The sequence below is a fragment of the Haematobia irritans genome, chromosome 4, assembly GCF_050003625.1.
Source record: "Haematobia irritans isolate KBUSLIRL chromosome 4, ASM5000362v1, whole genome shotgun sequence".
NCBI classification, from domain to species: Eukaryota; Metazoa; Arthropoda; class Insecta; order Diptera; family Muscidae; genus Haematobia; species Haematobia irritans.
This window is the reverse complement of record NC_134400.1, coordinates 78642411-78662715: the sequence shown is the minus strand read 5'-3', so window position 1 is coordinate 78662715 and position 20305 is coordinate 78642411. Positions and strand designations below refer to the sequence as shown.

The 20305-nt window shown below is 31.4% G+C and overlaps 1 protein-coding gene across 1 annotated transcript in view; it reads left to right on the top strand.

Annotated features, from left to right (window-relative positions):
- Positions 1–590: 590 nt before the first annotated feature.
- eyg (eyegone) overlaps positions 591–20305 on the top strand; it is a 52439-nt gene continuing 32724 nt past the window's right edge. Inside the window, exon 1 of the mRNA XM_075305664.1 lies at positions 591–1308. Coding sequence (XP_075161779.1) covers positions 1149–1308 — 160 coding nt within the window. The 5' untranslated portion in view covers positions 591–1148. The remainder of the gene's footprint in view (positions 1309–20305) is intronic.

The window sequence follows — 20305 nt, the reverse complement described above, 5'->3', positions numbered from 1 at the left end:
GTCACATACGTACATGTACAATCAGCTTGCACCATGGTATAGGAAGCGGGAGTAGTTATTTGCTGGATGTGGCGTGGCGCATTGTTGACATTCAAAAACGCAAGCATGTGCAACTAGCACTGCCCACTCGAGATTTTTGCCGGTGATAATTGCTTCGTTGCCGACTATAGTGGGAAGGGCTTTGAGCAAGAGAATGTGACTTCATATAGACACAGTGTTGTCTCTCTCTTACACTTAAGAGCCATTGAAAACAATGGCCGCCATTACGCCAACCCCCTTGAGTAAAATTTTCGATTCGTTAAGAGCATGTGTATGAGTTTGGTTATTGTCAGCAATGCTTTTCTTGTTTGGCATCTCAGAAATTCCCCTCTATGAGTGGTTGAGTCACGGGAATCACTCAAAGCCAGTTTTTAAGAGTAGATCACAAACACACATACACCTGCTCATTGGTCAAACGCATTTTTAAGCGTTGGGTGTGTGTGTTGTTCAGCATGTGCTCCACTTGCCTATGGCGAAAATGAGTGAGGGAAGACACAATGCAACAGACAACGACGTATTCGAATCATAACTTGAAACCGGAGTGAACGTCTCAGTATGATAACTGGTGGTTACGTGTTTGGATCGTGATTGCGCTTCAATGAGATTAAAAAAGCGGCAACGGCGGTGACGAAGAAAGACGACGGCTAAAGAAAAAAAAAAACAAAAACAAGATTTTTTAGAAAAAGTGTACAACTTGATATCATCACAGAGAATAATACCATGTTTCACATCTCACATCAGTCGGGCTCTTTTTGTGTTAATGACGATTTCGACAAATAAATGTGTCCCATAAATTAGTGAACGAGGAACGATTGATTAATAAATTTAAAATTTGAATAGAAAGAAAAAATATCAATTTTCAAACAGAAGTTCCAAAACTAAATTCCACACAAAATCATTAAAAACAAAATAGGCAATCCACGGACGGACGACCGCATGCGAAGAGTGTGAAAAATTCAAAAAGTGCTACTATACGCGTTGGAATTCCATTCAACTCTTTTTCAATATACGTGGAATAATACAAGCGCCAATCGAATCGAAAAAGCACTGTCAAAGGGGTGACAGAAAGATACCGCTTTACTTTTGAAAAGCGAAGCAACTAAGTTGTCATGTTGATTGAATCGGGCATCAATCGAGACTTTGGATCTATTGCACCAGCCAGCTTCAATATACCAGCACACTGGAAAATGGATCCACCCAGAATACCCACCCTCAATACCCCAGCAGCTGGTAGCGTCGGAGGTTCAATGCCTCCATTACATCCAAATGGTAAGTGAGTGATACACATATAGAGAAGTAACAGGCATGCATACATGCGAAACAAAATCAATGTCCCGGCGGCTGTTTTCTTTGTGAAAATACAAAATGTTAGGCAACACCATTTGTTTTTTAAAATTGGAAACCAATTTAATACATGCTAAAAAATAATCCCTTCCTCTCAAATGAATTTTTCCAAATACGAAAATAATTTGTTCGATGATCCTTTCGTTTCCCTCTACAATGTATTTATTTGTTTTCTAGATTAATAAATTAAAATTTATGACAAGAACTATTGCCTCTAATATACACACAAAGAAAATTTCATTAAAATTGAGCCAACCTAAATTTTTCATTGATATAACGAAACATTTTCATTAAGACAATGAAAATGTTCGTTAATAGTACGAAACGTTTCGTTGACTAACAGAAAATTCGTTATATAACGAAAAATTTCGTTATATCAATGAAGTTGTTTCATTGGCTAAATTTTAATGACACATTTCATTAATATAACGAAACTTTTTCTATTAGTTTATATTAATACAACGAAATTTTTCGTAAATATAACGAATTTTCTGGAAATTAACGTAACGTTTCGTACTATTAACGAATATTTTCATTGTATTAATGAAAATGTTTCGCTATATAAATGAAAATTTTTCGTTGGCTGACTTTTAATGAAATTTTCTTTGTGTGTAGGTCTGTTGGCATCGTTTTCAAGTAAAACTGATTTAGCAAAAATTTGCTGGAGAGTAAGAATGAATTTTACTCTCTTGTGGTAAAGTCAGTATAAATCTACGCGTTTACTATTAATCCATTTATTACTAAAAACAGCTCTTAATTGTAAGCTACATCTAGCAAGTCGTTACCGGGAAGAAATTTCCTGTAAAATTCCAATTTATATTACTCAAATATTTTATACTGGCTTAAAATAGGCATTGCAAAGAAAATGTGACTATTGTTTAGTAAAAATATTTACCGTTTTTCTGGCATCTTTAAGCTTTGCTTAGCTATTTTTTTTTTAAATCTTGCGGTTTTTAGGGGAAACAATTATGCAAACCCTGGCAAAAATTGCACAGATAAAAATAAGTTTGAGAACCAATAACTTTTGTTGGAAAACCAATAATAAAATTTGTTAATTTTCCTGCAACAAACTAATTTGTACTTTTAATAACCATTATTACAAAAAAAGTTGTTACCAATCGTTACCATCAGAAGGCAACAAATAATTTGTGTTCTCAATAACATAATTTGTAAGTAATTTGTTGAGCATCCAACAGTACAAAATATTTGTTGTTGAACGTTACGTTTAATCCTCAACAAATATTTTTGAATTTGAACGAAAAAATTTGTATGTGGTTTGTTGGAGTCTATCAATGACCTGCAACAAATTTATTAGTGTATTGACAAAAAATTAAATTGAAATTAAAATTGAAAGAATTATGCTATGAATTGCACCAAAATTGCAAATATGCCGGAAAAATTTTGGAGATATTTTGTTAAGTACACAAATAGAAGGAATATGACCAAAATGTTATTTTTGGACCGGGAACATGTAACATTTTTGTGTCCTATACTCAGTTTTGTAAATGTATGACGATTTTAAATTTGGTCTAGCAAGCGTTTTGACAACTATTTGCCCAGTGCTATATATTTTAGTTAATTAGAATTGTAATAAGTGTAATCCCAATATTAATATGGTTTTATTAATTATCTCATACAACAAACACATTTAAGAAACTACCAAATTGAAAAATATAATTTTTTACAGACATTTATACATGCTTTTCTGTATTCTCTGATGAGTGAGCTCTTTGCTTGCTATCATACACATGCATGTGCTCATACTTATTTTATTTTAACGGTATTCTTCGCATACTTCTTTTAGCTTTCGTACATATTCTCAGCAGTCAACTATTTTCGCAACAAAACTATTTGTTGAAAATTCATAATATTTCTATTATTTCCTCTGTCAAGCATCTACAAACACATTTCAACAACAAATGCCTCATATTCAATAGACAAATTTGTTGAGCATCAGCAGATTTTACATACAAATAAAGTTGTTAATATTTATTTGCAGTTATTTTTTTGTATGTGGCTTGCGAGTGAATCTATCTTATGATATACAACACTTATGTATAGTTTCATAGCGTTAAATTCGGAATTGTCCATAAAAAGTTCATTCAGAGCAAACAAAAACTCATACACGGACGAAAAAGACTGTTTTTCATATGTTTGGGTGTAAAATATGTTTGGAACTCAAATTGTTTAACACAATATTTTTAAGTGCAAGCATATAATGTTCATATATTAGCATATATTTTAATATGTTAGAACATATTATGTTTGGGACATAAAATATTTGTAAATATAATATGCTTGGATGCAAATATATATTAATTTAGAAATAGCCTATAAACATATATGTTTATAGGCAGACCTAGAGAGTATGCTGCAAGTAAAAGAATGGAAAGTAACCAATTCGCGCCTTAAAAATATATATACACAAAGAAAATTTCATTAAATTTGTTTCTACCAGTGTATGCGTACGGTAAAACATAATATGTTAGAACAATACAAACAATATTTTTTGACCAATCCTGAAAATATATATGCTGGAAGCAAAATGTGTTTGGGACATATGTTGCAGGAGCGACTTTTTTTGAGGGTGTAGCATTAATGTTTTAGTCTAACCCCTGTAACTCAAACTACTTGCTTTTCAAAATTTTCCTCTGTTGGTTAAGCTATTTAGTCAAAGCAATGGATTTTAAGCTGAGATCAAAACAACAAATATGATTGAAGTACAAACCAACGAAAACAAAACAAATGAAGTAAGAGGAAGCTCGCTCAAAGTAAACCCAGCCGATGATTTGAAATTGGCAAAGGAAAAGAGAAATGTTTGTACATATTTATTTCGGCAAAAGCCGACTATCATAAACCCGTTTTTTCGGAAGGTTCAAGTGTGATTAAGCTACTCTTGTAGTTTAGTCAAAGCAATGGTTTTTAAGCTGAGATCAAAACAACAAATTTTCAAAATTTTGGTTTCTGTTGCCTCTAGCAAGCCATCGTAATGCCTTGAGCAGGGCTATGGAGTCGGAGCCGGAGTCGGAGCCTGAAGATTTTGCTGGAGTCGGAGTCGGAGCCGGAGTCGTATAAATTTTGCTCGATTCCGACTCCGGCGAAACAAAATTTGAAAAACACTTCATATGTTTGTAACAAAAGAACTATTTCGACAAATTAGATTCGATTGGGGTTTTTAATCGAACAACAAAGTACTGGATTTCAGGCCATTCAAAGTGTATTTATATGGGCGAAATTTCACGGTGACATAAAGAGTAGGTTTTACTAGAATATGGGCTGAATTGATCAATTGTATAGTCCATTTTTAACATATTAAACTATAAATTTTTAAGCCTATATATACTCTTGATAAAGGTACAATTTTAAGGCAATATGGCAGTAGAGCCTAACGTTCTGAATTTTTTGCAGGCGTGTTGAGTTCGAAGATGGGTCATACCGAACAATTTTGTGATATAGCACATACATACACGGACGAAAAATACTGTTTTTCATATGTTTGGGTATAAACATTATATGTTTGGAACTCAAATTTTTAAACACAATATTTTTGAGTGCAAACATATAATGTTCATAAACTAGCATAATATGTTTGGGACATATATGTTAATATGTTAGAATATATTATGTTTGGAACATAAAATGTTTGTAAATATAATATGCTTGGATTCAAACATATATTAATTTAGAAATAGCCCATAAACATATATGTGTTTACAAAGAGAGACAAAGTGTATTCTGGAAGTAAAATAATGAAAGTAACCAATTGGCGCATTACAAATATATATACACAAAGAAAATTTCATTAAATATAGGAAAAATACTACGTGTGAATATAAACAAGTATAAATTTACATATTATGAGTAAACATATATATGTTGTGATATAAGACTTCGCCAAAAATTGTATATGCTTAAGTAAAATATTAAAATGAGTATTCGGAGAGAAAATTCATTCGGAACCAAGATAAAATATATTTGAAAAAAAGAGCATGAGTTTTGTTTATCATTTTCGCATTACGGGCACAATTTTTTTGTTTCATCAAACCAAATCGGAACGTAGGACGAGTAAGTCAAAATATTCAAACAAAGGTAATTAAAGGGATCTTCATAAAAACTAACGAAAGGGCACTATACACTGAACAAAAAGCATGTCCGGTTCCAAAGATTGTGTCTCCACTTTAACAATTTTTGTATTGATTCCGAACCAAAGAAGCGGAGAAGACAAGTAAGGATGCTTTTAAGACACAATTCTCTTTTAAATGGGGTTTTGTGTACTTGACTCTACGAAGCATATTTCAATTTTTCAGCTTTTTTTCATTTGCTATAAAATGTCCGTTAAAAACAAGACTTCCAGTAGAAATTATGCTATGTTTCAAGTAAAAAATGTCTTTAAAATAAAGTATTGAAAAACATATCCTATTTTTTAATGATTTTTGCCTTGTAGTCAAGATGCAAAACTGCAACAAGTTTAAAGACAGTTTCATTAATTTTTTTATTAAAGTCAAGTTGACCTTAGTCCAAAAATTTGTTCTTTCATGTTATGATACCCATTTTTAAGTCATATCACTTAATTATAACGACAACACGACTTCATTGAAAGTATCGACCTTTGAACATGTAAAAAACTTTATATTAGAGAAATGCGTCTTCTAAGCTAAGCAAAAGTTGTATTCTTATTTTAAGGACATGAACTCTTTGGCCTCACGACAATATTTTTTCAGTGCACTCTTTTTAGAGTTGTGAATGTAAAATGAAAACAGGGCGAAACAGTGAAAAATTAAACAGTAAGATCTGTAAAAACAAAGATTAGTTCCTCTTTATTAATGAGTAGTCCAAGAGGAGTTGACGAATTTTTTCAAAAATAAAAGCGGGTATTGAGTTCGAGTTTTGCCGCTAAAATTATTTCTCATTTTAGCGGCAAAACCAGAATAACATTACAACTTTTTCCGGTAAATTGTATTATAACATGGTGGGGAAAGATCCAAAACAACAATTGAATAAGTTTATTTTCTTTAAATGAAATTATTAAAGAAAAGTAAAAGGGTAACCATGACCATTTTAACGCGATAATACCAATTTATACCGGCCTTAAGAATTAAATTAAGTACAAAATTATTCGTTAATAAAAATTCATATTTATTTGTATTTCTAAATTAATGGTGTAACATGCTAGCAAACAATTGTTCACACCAAAATAAATTTGTGTGCTGTTTTAAAATTACTGTTTAACCTTAGGATTCGATGGAAAAATATTTTTATATACTCGAATTCACGTTCTTCTTTTGTAAGAGTTTTTGAATTTCTTCTAAAATTTTAAACTTGTATACAAAAACCTTTATTTGTTACACAATTTTTATTTTTGCAATAAAAAAATAATATTTGATTTGAACTCAGTCCATTTCGTTTGTATCAAGCTTTTTTCTTTTCTGACTTTGTCTTTTATAAAACTCACTTTACAATTTCATAGTAACAATTTAATATAATAGTATGTAATGCTGAACACCTTTTCGGGAACTTCCGAACGAATCTGGAATATATGTTAAAAAATATATTAAAAAAAAATGGTGTTGGTCGAAGCAGGGATCGAACCCAGGACCCCTGTCACGCAAGGCGGACGACCAACCACTGCTCCACGCTGCCAACAAATGTATGTTTAACAATATTATGTTGTTAAACAATGTTATGTTTGCATCGGCTCGTGGGCGCCGCAAGCTATGCTATATAAATATAACTTATAACGATAATTATCTCTTGATGACCATAACAGCTACGTAGCCCAGTGGTTAGTGTGCTGGCTTACAAACTGTGTGATCCGCTGTTCGAATCCCCGTCCGGCAAAAGGTAAAATTGAAAAAAAATTATAAAATTTAATAATTTCTTCTACAATGTTTGTATTACAGAAAAAGGTGCTAAGAACTAAAAAAAATGTGAGGCAATATACAATTAGGCAGAAAAAAATTTTGAATACAATATTCTTTGGGAGAAAATTCTTCTCAGCAAATAATATTTTTGGGTCCAAAATGCCCCCAAACATATTATATGCTCACATAATAACATATAGTTTTTTGGAAGACAACATCATTGAATTTGGATGGAAAAATACAAAATGTTTGGAACTTATGTTATATTTTTTAGACCAATATGCTTTCAAACATATTATATATTGGAAGAAATCAAACATATAAATGTTTGGGCAATGCCCAAAAATTTATATGCTTGAAGCAAAATATGTTTAGGAGTATATGTTACAGAAGCGATTTTTTTTTGAGGGTGTATAAACCCATCTCCGATTTGTTTTAAGAAATTTTTCCCAGTCTAAAATTGTCATAAGATTTGTCAGAAATTTGGAGTTGTTTGAGATCCATTAATAAATGCGGAAATTTCCCGTCGGCCCAGATTTTGTATACCCGATGTCCTTGGAAGTGGTAATTTTAAATTAAACCTCTGCCATCTGAGGCGGCCTTTTGGGAGAAAGTTTGTTTCATCAATGTCACTCGAAATTCTTTACATTAAATTAATTGCCTCTAATGTCCATAACTTATAGACCATTTATAAATCGATGTTTCACCATTTTACTTTAGAAACAATATTCGTAACTGTCCAGCTATTCCTGTCATCTGTTGTATTATGAATTTTTTGATAATATATATGGACGGTGTCATAAAATTAATGAAACTTTACTTAATATATAAAAAAAATAGTGGTTTTCTCTTAGCGTGAGAGAGCCACAACATAGAGTTACTCTCATATGTAACAATACAAGTATATAATATGAGACAAAAAAGGAAACATAACGTTTTGAAGCAATACGTGTGTTTGAGTTTTTCAGTAAAAATTCGAAAATTATTTATTGCTGTAAAACAGAAACAATATTAAATGGAAGCGTTGGTGATCATAAGTAATAAAAAATATGATAAAATTATGTTCTTTACTGGCTGGACTTGCGATTTTTCGTAAATGGGTTGATACATTTTTACCAATTATGCAGGCATTAAGAATCAGGGGAAAAATCTAAAAGAAAAGTTACATGTAATGCATGACGTTTTTAGTATATATTATATAAAAGTACATATTTTTCAATGACGAAAAATATGTATACTTCATTTATAATATTAAAAACTCCATTCATATTATGTATACATTCTTGGTAAATGAAAACCTGTATTTTTTATTTTATGAATTGTTTTCATATAATTTATGAATCCCGTGTTTGGAAAATTTTTGTGAACACTATTCATAAAATAAATGTATTATATTTTTGTGTGTATGATTTCTGCATTTGGCAAGAAAACAACCTTTTTGGGACAAAAATGTTCCATGTATAAATGTATAACATTTAATATGAACTCAGTTACAAAAACTGTGTACAACCTTGTGTAACAGGACTCGGAAAACTGGGTAATTTGGGCTAACTGCATGCGTCAAATCTCTCTCATGAATTTAGCCTTTAAGTTTGGAGAAAAGTATAGCCAAAAGTTTACCCATTTATTGCAAAAACAAAAAAAAAAGTAGTAACAAACGACTTTTTATTTTGAGATAAAAGTTCGAACTTTTCGAGGAAACACGAAGAACAAATAATAACAACAACACTTTTGTGATATTTGTTTAGCGGATGGGTACTGGTTTACACGTCATAATGACCAAAGATTATAGATTTGAGGAAGATGGGAGATTGGCTTGCGTCATACCAAATGTTGCATTTACCAGATTAGTTTAATACATGTTTGTAATCTTTTAGCTGTTTTTAGTTTTTATTTTTTAAATGAAAAATGTAATTTTCTTAATGAAACAATGTTAAATTTTAGGCAACAACAAAAAAATAACATTTTCCCCTTTACGGAAATTTATTTCGTGCTCTTAATTTCTTTTTATTTGCATTTTAATACTATGTCAATACTTGTCGTATACGCGTTTGGTTCGAGTATTAAACTAATGTGGTAAATGGTTTGATGTGCTCAGTAGCCAATCTCCCATCTTCCTCTTCTATAATCTTTGATAATGACATCATAAAATATTACCATGTTCCAAACATGAGTAAGACACTTTGGGCCTAAGCCGCACATGTGTTTCATTGGTCAATTGATGCCTCTCGATATTTTCACGCAATGCGCATATACAAATAGACAAAAATTCTTCGTTAGACTGATGCTAAGTTTAACTTGTTTTATTGCAAAAAATATTATTTTGTTTCAGTTTAATTTTATTATTTCAATACAACTCTTCGCATCCCAAGTATGTCTCAAAAATTTTATGAACTAAACGTGGGTATAAAATTCAATGACCGAGCAAATGTACATTCACATTTATTTATTGAATACCACCCGCATAACAAGAATATACAATTCTTTATACGCGAATGAATATTCTATATTTTTCAAAAGATTATAACTAATACAAGGGTACGAATACGAAGAAAAAGACGATAAATATAAGGCAAAAGTTTGAAAACTAAAGTAGAAGAACTACATATATATAAAACATATAGTACACTCAACAAAACTCTCTATTTCATTAAAGCCAATTTAACTTTATTTTAGTTTATGGAATTATTTTGTTTGGAGAAAGTTTCCTTTACTCTAATCTTTTTTTGCGTACGTTAGTTAAATTAACTAAAAACAGGAAAAATTATACACAAATTAAGTATTACGATATTCTAAAATGGTGTCTCCCACAAAGTAGTTCAGTATTTCTTAAAACTTGTAAATTTTACCAATTATGCGCCCATCATGAACTTCGTATGTCACTAAAGACATTCTTGCAATTTTGAACTCCAATTTTTTCCTTCAACTACAAAAAAAATAATTATGTCTAATAAATTTTCTTGAATTTGTCGAAAAATATTTACTTCTTTTTGTGATATCGGCGTGATGCCAGCGTTTGTAATACTGTTTAGTTACAATTTTCTAATAATTTTCAAAGTTTTCCAAAATTAACCAAAAGTTTTATTCCTGGTGGGTTCACTGTTTCTTCAGTGTAATAAACACTAATAAACAAAAGATTGCAGTAAATTTTCATTCACGAAGCGAATAGATATGATAGTAAACAGTTTTTTTATAACATGCGAGATTGGTCTTTTTTCTTTAGAGAATGATACCACGCCGAATGAATTATCTTCCTAACGAGAAGGAAATTATAATTTTTGTGAAACGTCAAAAACGTTTTGTTTTTGGTCCGACAAGGGTTTGAATCTGGGTATGTTGGTACCATAACAGAATGCCTTAGCACACTCAGTCACAAACGCCATTAAAGCGTCGAAACGTCAATTCAAATGTTTGTGATATGATCGTAATATGACACCAAGGCATAACATTCTAACTACTTCTCGAGATGTACTTTATTAGTATGAATGAAAAATAAAGAACGTAGGTTCAAATCTCACCAACGGTAATTTTTTTATGATTTACGTCCTTTTTATTTTGTTATATTTGGCGTATGTTGTTGTAGACACACCCTAAAAAAAATTGCTTCTGTAACATATACCCCAAACACATTTTGCTTCAAGCATGTATATTTTTAGGATTGGTCCAAACAAAATATTGTTTGTATTGTTCAAACATATTATGTTGCACCTTAGGGCATACACTGGTGGAAAAAAAAATTTAATGAAATTTTCTTTGTGTGGATATATTTTTAAGGCGCCAATTGGTTACTTCCATTATTTTACTTGCAGCTTACTCTCTAGGTCTCTCTTTCTAAACCCATATATGTTTATAGGTTATTTCCAAATTAATATATGTTTGCATCTAAGCATATTATATTTACAAACATTTTATGTCCCAAACATAATGTGTTATGAACATTATATGCTTGCACATAAATATATTGTGTTAAAAAATTTGAGTTCCAAACATATAATTTTTATACCCAAACATATGAAAAACAGTCTTTTTCGTCCGTGCATATATTTTTTCCATTTAAACTCAATAAAAAATTGAAAATTCTATTAATTTGCCAAATCTTCTAAAAAAAACATCCATGGAAGTGAAAATGTTAATAGGCACAGGTTCAAGTCCCCGTGGGGGGGGGGGGGGGGGGGGTTTGGTTGAAATTTTCAATTTTATTTTCATTATTTTTTACTTTTTTGTTGATTTTCTATCCTTTTTGGCGATATTTTATATCATATTTCCTAAACATTTTATATCATATTTCCAAAAGAACATAATCGGAAGTGGAAACAAATTGATGTTTGATGGTCTTAAAAAGAAATGTTTGTGGAAAAACTTCCAATTTTTTGTGAACAACTACACTGTTAGACAAATATGTTTTTCATATGTACCGATATAAACAAAAGGTGTTTCGGGCACAATTTTTAAACACAATATATTTAAGTGCAAACATGTAATTTTCCTAAACTAACACTAAATGTTTGGGACACATATGTTAATATGTTAGAATATAAAGGGTGATTTGTTAAGAGCTTGATAACTTTTTTTTTAAAAAAAAAACGCATAAAATTTGCAAAATCTCATCGGTTCTTTATTTGAAACGTTAGATTGGTCCATGACATTTACTTTTTGAAGATAATTTCATTTAAATGTTGACCGCGGCTGCGTCTTAGGTGGTCCATTCGGAAAGTCCAATTTTGGGCAACTTTTTCGAGCATTTCGGCCGGAATAGCCCGAATTTCTTCGGAAATGTTGTCTTCCAAAGCTGGAATAGGTGCTGGCTTATTTCTGTAGACTTTAGACTTGACGTAGCCCCACAAAAAATAGTCTAAAGGCGTCAAATCGCATGATCTTGGTGGCCAACTTACCGGTCCATTTCTTGAGATGAATTGTTCTCCGAAGTTTTCCCTCAAAATGGCCATAGAATCGCGAGCTGTGTGGCATGTAGCGCCATCTTGTTGAAACCACATGTCAACCAAGTTCAGTTCTTCCATTTTTGGCAACAAAAAGTTTGTTAGCATCGAACGATAGCGATCGCCATTCACCGTAACGTTGCGTCCAACAGCATCTTTGAAAAAATACGGTCCAATGATTCCACCAGCGTACAAACCACACCAAACAGTGCATTTTTCGGGATGCATGGGCAGTTCTTGAACGGCTTCTGGTTGCTCTTCACTCCAAATGCGGCAATTTTGCTTATTTACGTAGCCATTCAACCAGAAATGAGCCTCATCGCCGAACAAAATTTGTCGATAAAAAAGCGGATTTTCTGCCTCTGATTTTGGTAATAAAATTCAATGATTTGCAAGCGTTGCTCGTTAGTAAGTCTATTCATGATGAAATGTCAAAGCATACTGAGCATCTTTCTCTTTGACACCATGTCTGAAATCCCACGTGATCTGTCAAATACTAATGCATGAAAATCCTAACCTCAAAAGAATCACCCTTTATTATGTTTGGGGCATGAATGTTTCATAAAAATAATATGTGTGAATGTAAACATATATAAATTTACAAATTTCGAGTAAACATATATATGTTGTGATATTTTATTCAGAGACCCACAGAGAGAGAGAGAGTATAGAGAAAGAAATAGAGATGGAAACCGGGAGGGTTGACAAAAGATATCAAAATAACACAGCGAGAGAATCAGAGAGCAATTTCTGTGAAACCGCTTGGATGTTTCTTCGGAAAACTGTTTTATGATAAGGCCAAAATGATATGCTTAAGTCTAAATATTATTTGATATGCTTAAGTCTAAATATTATTTAATTTGAATATTAGGAGTAAAGAGAATAGTGATTCGGAACCAAGAGAATAGACATTTGAAAAAATAAAAAAAGCATGTGTTTTCTCCTTGAGAGCAGCATTTTATGTATGTGTGGACCAAAGACAATACACCTAAGGAAGATGGACATGCGTCACACCAAATGTTGCACTGGCGGTGTTAGTTCCATACATGTTTGTAATTTTTATTTGTTTTTCGTTTTTATTTTTTAAATGAAAAACTTAATTTTCTTAATGAAACAATGTTATATTTTAGACAACAACAATAAAATTACATTTTCCCTTTATGGAAATTTATTTCCTGCACTTATTTGTCTATACTTGTCGTATACGCGTTTGGTTCGATAAACGAAAAGTATGGAACTAACACCGTAAATGGTTTGATATGCTCAGTAGCCAATTTCCCATCATCCTTAGGTGTATTGTCTTTGGTTCGTTAAAAGAAATCGGAACGTACGAGGAGTAAGTCAAAATATTCAGGCAAAGGAAATTAAAAAACAAAACGGTGGAAAATATACAAAAATTACAAAGGGATCTTCATCATTTTCAAAAATAACGAAAGGGTACTCTTTTTAGAGTTGGGACAGTAAAACGAAAAAAGGAGGAAATAGTGAAAAATTAAACAGTAAAATGTATAAAAACATAGTGTAGTTCCTCTTTATTAATAAGTAGTCCAAGAGGAGTTGACGGACACCTTCAAATATAAAACAATTGAAAAAGTGTATTTTCTTTAAAATGAATTGTTAAAGAAAAGGTAATTTAGAGCGAAAAAAGGGGTAATTTAGAGCGATAATGCCAATTTAATACCGGCCTTAAAGGTAAAAATGAAATGAAGTACAAAACACGATAAATGCATTTAAAATGGTGTTAAATGCTAGTAAAAAACTATTCACGCCTAAATAAAAGTATGTGTATATTATAAAATTATTTATGTATGTTTATACTCGACCCCACGTTCTTCTTTTGTTAGAGTTTTTGAATCCCTTCCAAAATTTCAAACTTTTATACCAAAAACAGTTTTTTGTTACAAAATTGTTATTTTTGCATTAAAAAAATAATATTTTATCCAAAAGCTCAGTCCATTTCCTTTATATCAAGCACTGTAAACCTTTAATAACCCACATTTCGCAGTTTCATTATAAAAATTTAATATAGTATAAATATAAATGTGTAAATCAAAAAAAAAATGGTTCGGTCGGAACAGGGATTGAACCCAAGACCCTTTGCATGCAAGGCAGACATGCTAACCACTGCTCCACGTGGCCAACAAATATATGTCTCTGTTAAATAATGTTATGTTTGCATGGGCTCGAGGGCGCTGTAAACTATGCTATATAAATGTAACTTATATCGATAATTGTCTACTGATGACTATAACAGCTACGTAGCCCAGTCGATAGTGTGTTGGCTTTCAAACTGTATGGTCCTCGGTTCGATTCTCCGTCCAGGCGAAGGGTAAAATTTAAAAATTTACAAAATTGAATAATTTCTTCAACATTATTTGTATTACAGAAAAAGGTACCAAGAACTAAAAAAATTAGTGGAAGTGAAAATTATGTGAGGGAATGAGCACAATCTTCTTTTGGAAAATTCTTTCAAGTATTTAATATTTTTGGGCTCAAAATGCTTCCAAACATATAATATGTGCACATAAAACAAACATATTATTTTTTCGGCAGTATCCAATAATATATGTTTGGAACATATGTTAGAGAAGCGATTTTTTTGAGGGTGTAGGCATTCAAAAGAATTCTGGGTTTTCTGTAATTTAGACAAGTTTTGAAAAAATTAAATATAAAACTCATTATTTTTGTAATGTTAATTTGATTACACCTTTTACTTCTACGCCAATGTATTCGCCAATATTCGATTAGTTTGAACGTAAACAACAAACGACAATCAAAAATTTGTCTAGCAACCATCAAATGGAAGTATATAATCAGCTGTTGTAAATGATGACAGTATCTTGGATAAATATAAGTATGCCCCTGCATAATAGTTTGTTTTTATTAAGAATGTGATTGGTTTCTGTGTATCGTCACTATCGTCAATCAATATAAATCAAAATAATAATACTAGAAAATGACCAATTTGTTTCCATTTCGAGATGGCTTGTCATTAACATAACTAATAATCTATTAGAAACAATGCAAATTGAAGTTTTTGTTTTTAATTTTAACCAAATCACTTTAATCAAGAACATGCATTCACATTAATGCATAATTCGATGAACTATAACATTGCAATATAACGTGTGGTTCATATACAGTGTTGGACAAAAGAAATTGTATTTTTAAACCGATACCAAATAATAAATACGTAAATAAAAGAAAACGTAACAATAAAATAAAAAACCTGAATTGTTAATTTCAAGTTTAAATTCTGTACGAATCTAATTTTAATTTAATGATAAAGAAATCCAAGAGCTCAGTGTTGGCGAATCTGAACGGATCGCCACTCGATTGAAATATATCTAAAAAATTAAGAAAATTTACCAATGTCCTTTAGCAATTAGAATTATTATCAATCGTACTAAAAATGATGACAATATTAAATTCTAAATACAATACTAAATTTTTGCTGAATTGAAATACCTTCAATCAAAGATTACAGTCGTCTACAATCAAATTCCTTCTGTTGTCGTAGCAGTTCCAAATGTAATGTATTTGAAAACGTCTATTTATAATGGCAAAAGTTCATCGTTAAACATAAATTTGTGTTATGATTATAGGTTGAACTAATTTAATGTTATATTCTTGCAATAATAGTTATATAAGATACAATAAATAAAATGAAGATGGTCTAAAGTAAACAAAAGTGAATAAAATCAAATTAAATGATTTACAAGTTATTTGAGTTAAATTGAATAAACTAAAACAAATGAAATGAATTTTTGTAAACGAAAATTGGGTGTACAACATAGTGAATTTACTTCACTTAAGTTAATTCAATTGCATGAATTTAAGACCCCTATTCCTGTTATCTACGAAGAAATTGGAAATAAATATGGTTTTAATACACCTCAGAATTCATCTGATTGGTTTATATATGCCAATTGATACAATCCCTAGTTTGAACATTTCACTAAACACTCTTAAATTTCTTGATTTTTTTAATAAATCTTTCCATAAATTTTTAATTATATCCGCTATTTTACTGTGTTTTCTTGGTCGGAAAATGTCGACTTCCCAGCAAAAAAAAAAAAAGCATCGTCAAAAATGTAATGGATCCGGAAGTGGTGCAAAATTGACGCAGAAGCGATGAATTTAACATGGGCTTGTCATAGGACGGAAGTCCTCCGTTTCAACAGTCGTTGCACCTAATTTGCATCACTTCTTTAGGTGTGATCCGAATTCAATGTTTTGGATGTAAATTAAAAAATTCTGTGATATACTGTCAAATAAATAATTTTTATAATTTTTTACATTTTTTTGATGGATTCTAATGCTTGTCTGAAACGTTTGACCTCAAATATTTTCAAAAATTCACAATTTTTTCAGATGGGATGTAGCATTTTTTTCAACAAAATTTTAATAATTTGTAACATTTTATGAACTCTTACTCGGTTTTTAACCTATTTGATACACAAAACAGTAAAATTACCCATTAAAAATATGAAAAAAGCATATTATAAATAACAGGAAGTTATTTTTATTCAACACATACACATGCGGCTCACAACATAAACACAAATTGTCCAGTATATACCCTGTAGGAAATGTCAATAGTGAAACTGTAGTGAATCACTATTGACTATGTCACCAGTACTACTAACAAAGTATACCCCACACAATATATTTTGCTATAGACATTTAACATATGCTTTTCATTGAAAATCCACTACTGACAATATAACTGCTGACTAGATGGTACTTATGGGACCATATGGAGACATTGGAACTAATGAGTTAGTAGTACTTTATCGTTACTTTAGTCAACACTTTTGAATTTTTTTTTTTTAAAGTAAGTTTACTTTTTTGATTTAATTTATATTTATACCCTTCACCACTACTGTGGTACAGGGTATAATATGTTTGTGCATTTGTATATAACGCCAAGAAGGAAAAGTCTGAGACCCATCGTTTAGTATACCGATCGTCTTAGAATTAAATTCTGAGTCGATTTAACGATGTCCGTCTGTCTGCCTGTACGTCCGTCTCTCTGTATATGTAATTTTGTGTGCAAAGTACAGCTCGCAGTTTAAGTCCGATCGTCCTCAAATTTGGCACAGAGTTTTACATTGGCTCAAAGACAATCGCTATTGATTTTGAAAAAAATCGGTTCAGATTTAGATATAGCTGCCATATATATTTATCACCGATCTGGCCATAATTGACGTATTTATCAACGTATTTTATCAAAATTTAAGGCAGCCAAATATTTTGGGGCTTTCGTGAGATATGCAAAATATCAGCCAAATTGGTTCAGATTTAGATATAGCTCCCATATATATCTTTCGTCCGGTTTCGACTAATATGGCCTCAAAAGCCAGAGTTTTGTTCTGATTTGCTTCAAATTTTGCACAAGGAGTACGTTTAATAGTATTGTTAATTGTGCCAAATTTGGTTGAAATCGGTTCAGATTTAGATATAGCTCCCACATATATCTTTCGCCCGATTTACACCCATATGATCACGGAGGCCAAAATTATTCTCCCATTTACGTTTTTTGCTGAGATAGCAGGATTATTATTCTAACTATGCATGTCAAATTTGGTCAAAATCTGTTCATATTTAGATATAGCTCCCATATATATATATACGCCAGAGTAGGGGAAATATTGTAGAATGTTTCATATTTTAGACCCATTTTCAATGGGAGTTTCCTCCAATTGACCCGATAGTTTCCACAGAGAATATATTTAATATGCTATTTAAGTGTGTCATCTTAATCTAATATGGCCAAAATACCCACATTTTACACAAAATTCTGTGATGATTTCCCCATATCGTAGTCATATTCTACACACTGTAATGCCAAACTTTGAATATTAGAATGAGTATTCGTAGTAAAGAGAATAGACATTCGGAACCAAGAGAATAGACATTTGAAAAAAAAACAGCATGTGTTTTCGTCTTGAGAGCAGCATTTTATGTATGTGTGGACATGCGTTTTGTTTATCATTTTGACATTATGGGCACAACTTTCGGAACGTATGCTAACCACTGCTCCACGTGGCCAACAAATGTATGTTTCTGTTAAATAATGTTATGTTTGCATGGGCTCGTGGGCGCTGCAAGCTATGCTATATAAATGTAACTTATAACGATAATTGTCTATGGGTGACAATAACAGCTACATAGCCCAGTGGATAGTGTGTTGGATTACAAATTGCATGGTCCGCGAATCGATTCTCCGTCCAGGCGAAAGGTAAAATTAAAAAAAAAATTATAAAATTGAATAATTTCCTTAACATTACTTGTATTACAGAAAAAGGTACCAAGAACTAAAAATTTCGTGGAAGTGAAAATTATGTGGGGAGATAATTCTTCCAAGCACATAATATGTTTGGGCTCAAAATGCTTACAAACATATAATATGTTCACATAAAACAAACATAATAATGTTTCGGCAATATCCAATTATATATGTGCTTCCTGCAAAATATATTTGGAACATATGTTAGAGAATCGATTTTTTAGGGTGTATATCTCGAATGTATATGTATATGTTTCATCCCAGGGTGTTAGCCGATTTAATTTTTAATTCTAGCGATTTTGTAGAAGTACAACAAATTGTCTCAAAATCGTTTCAGATATAAATATTTGTATATAGGAATATAAATTTTGATAATAACTCCAAAAAAATTTGAAGGAGTTGATATGGTAACACAAATTTTGGTCTACATAATGGTGAAGGGTATAATATAGTCGGCCCCGCCCGACTTTAGACTTTATTTACTTGTTTTTATTTTTTGTATTTGCAAAAGATTAACATACAATAAAATTAAATCACACATGGGTCCTATAGCTAGTTCAATAAATAGATCAAGTTGTCCCGTTGCCATCGCTTCCAGCTTTCTTATTTTGTGACATTTATCTGACAATTCTGCACAACTAGAAATAACGACTGAAAATAGAAAAATATAATAATATATAATAAATATAATACGTTGCTTAAACAGATTTTACCTATCATACCCGCAAATATCTAGGTTTTCCTTCTTTAAATTAACCAGTAGTTCCTCTGGCCAATTTCTGGTTGATGCTGTTTCGATTAACCACTATTTTAACTCGAAAATTCTAATTTCTGTTCGTCCTATCCATCAAAGACGCAATAAAATGTCCTCCGAACTCTGCACAGGCTCACTGTCCTCTCCGAAGTTTTTTTTTCGCGATATTTATATAGGATTGTTTTTTCACTAGCCTCTTTAAATTTCTTTTGCTCATATTATTTTTTTACAGCTGTCAAAAATGTCTACCAAGTATAGACAATTTGTTGACTGTCTGATGTCACCATAATAGTTGACAAAAGTGGTGACTTTGAGACACTAGACCCCAGTCTTCCTACAGGGTATCTATTCTTTTTGTCGCCCTCTGTTCGTTTCTCCGAATACACAAGTGAATGTGTAAATTCAATAATGTTTAAACTTAAACATTTCAAATTTTTGGGGAACCTCATGTGTCAGACGCATACCAAATGCAAGCATATCTGTCTCTCAAGCACCGTTTGCTCTCATTTGATTCTCTCACTGTGTTATGTTGATGTCTATTATTATCTATTGTCGTCGTCATATTTTATCTTTTTTATCTATTCTCTTTCGCTCTCTCTCTCTGACATTTCTTAACATATATATGTTTATACGAAGTGTCGTATATGTTTGTATCTAGAGATAATGCGATGCTTCAAACATAATATGTTCTAAGATATTAACATATACATATGTCCACATGTTTATACTAGTGCTTGAACATTGTATGCTTGCACTTACAAGTGCTAAAAATGAGAGCTCCAAACATTCCATTCCGTTCGTGTATACACACAAAGAAAATTTCATTAAAATTCAGCCAACGAATGTATAACGAAACATTTTCATTAATACAATGAAAATATTCGTTAATAATACGAAAGGTTACGTTGATTAACAGAAAGTTCGTTAAAATAACGACAAATTTTGTTGTGTTGGCTGCCTTTTAACGACATACTTCGTTAATATAACGAAACTTTTTCTATTATTGTACAAAATTGAATTTTTAACTGATTGCGAGTCCGAACGGCGTTCCACATTGCAGTGATTCAAAGCTTCTCTA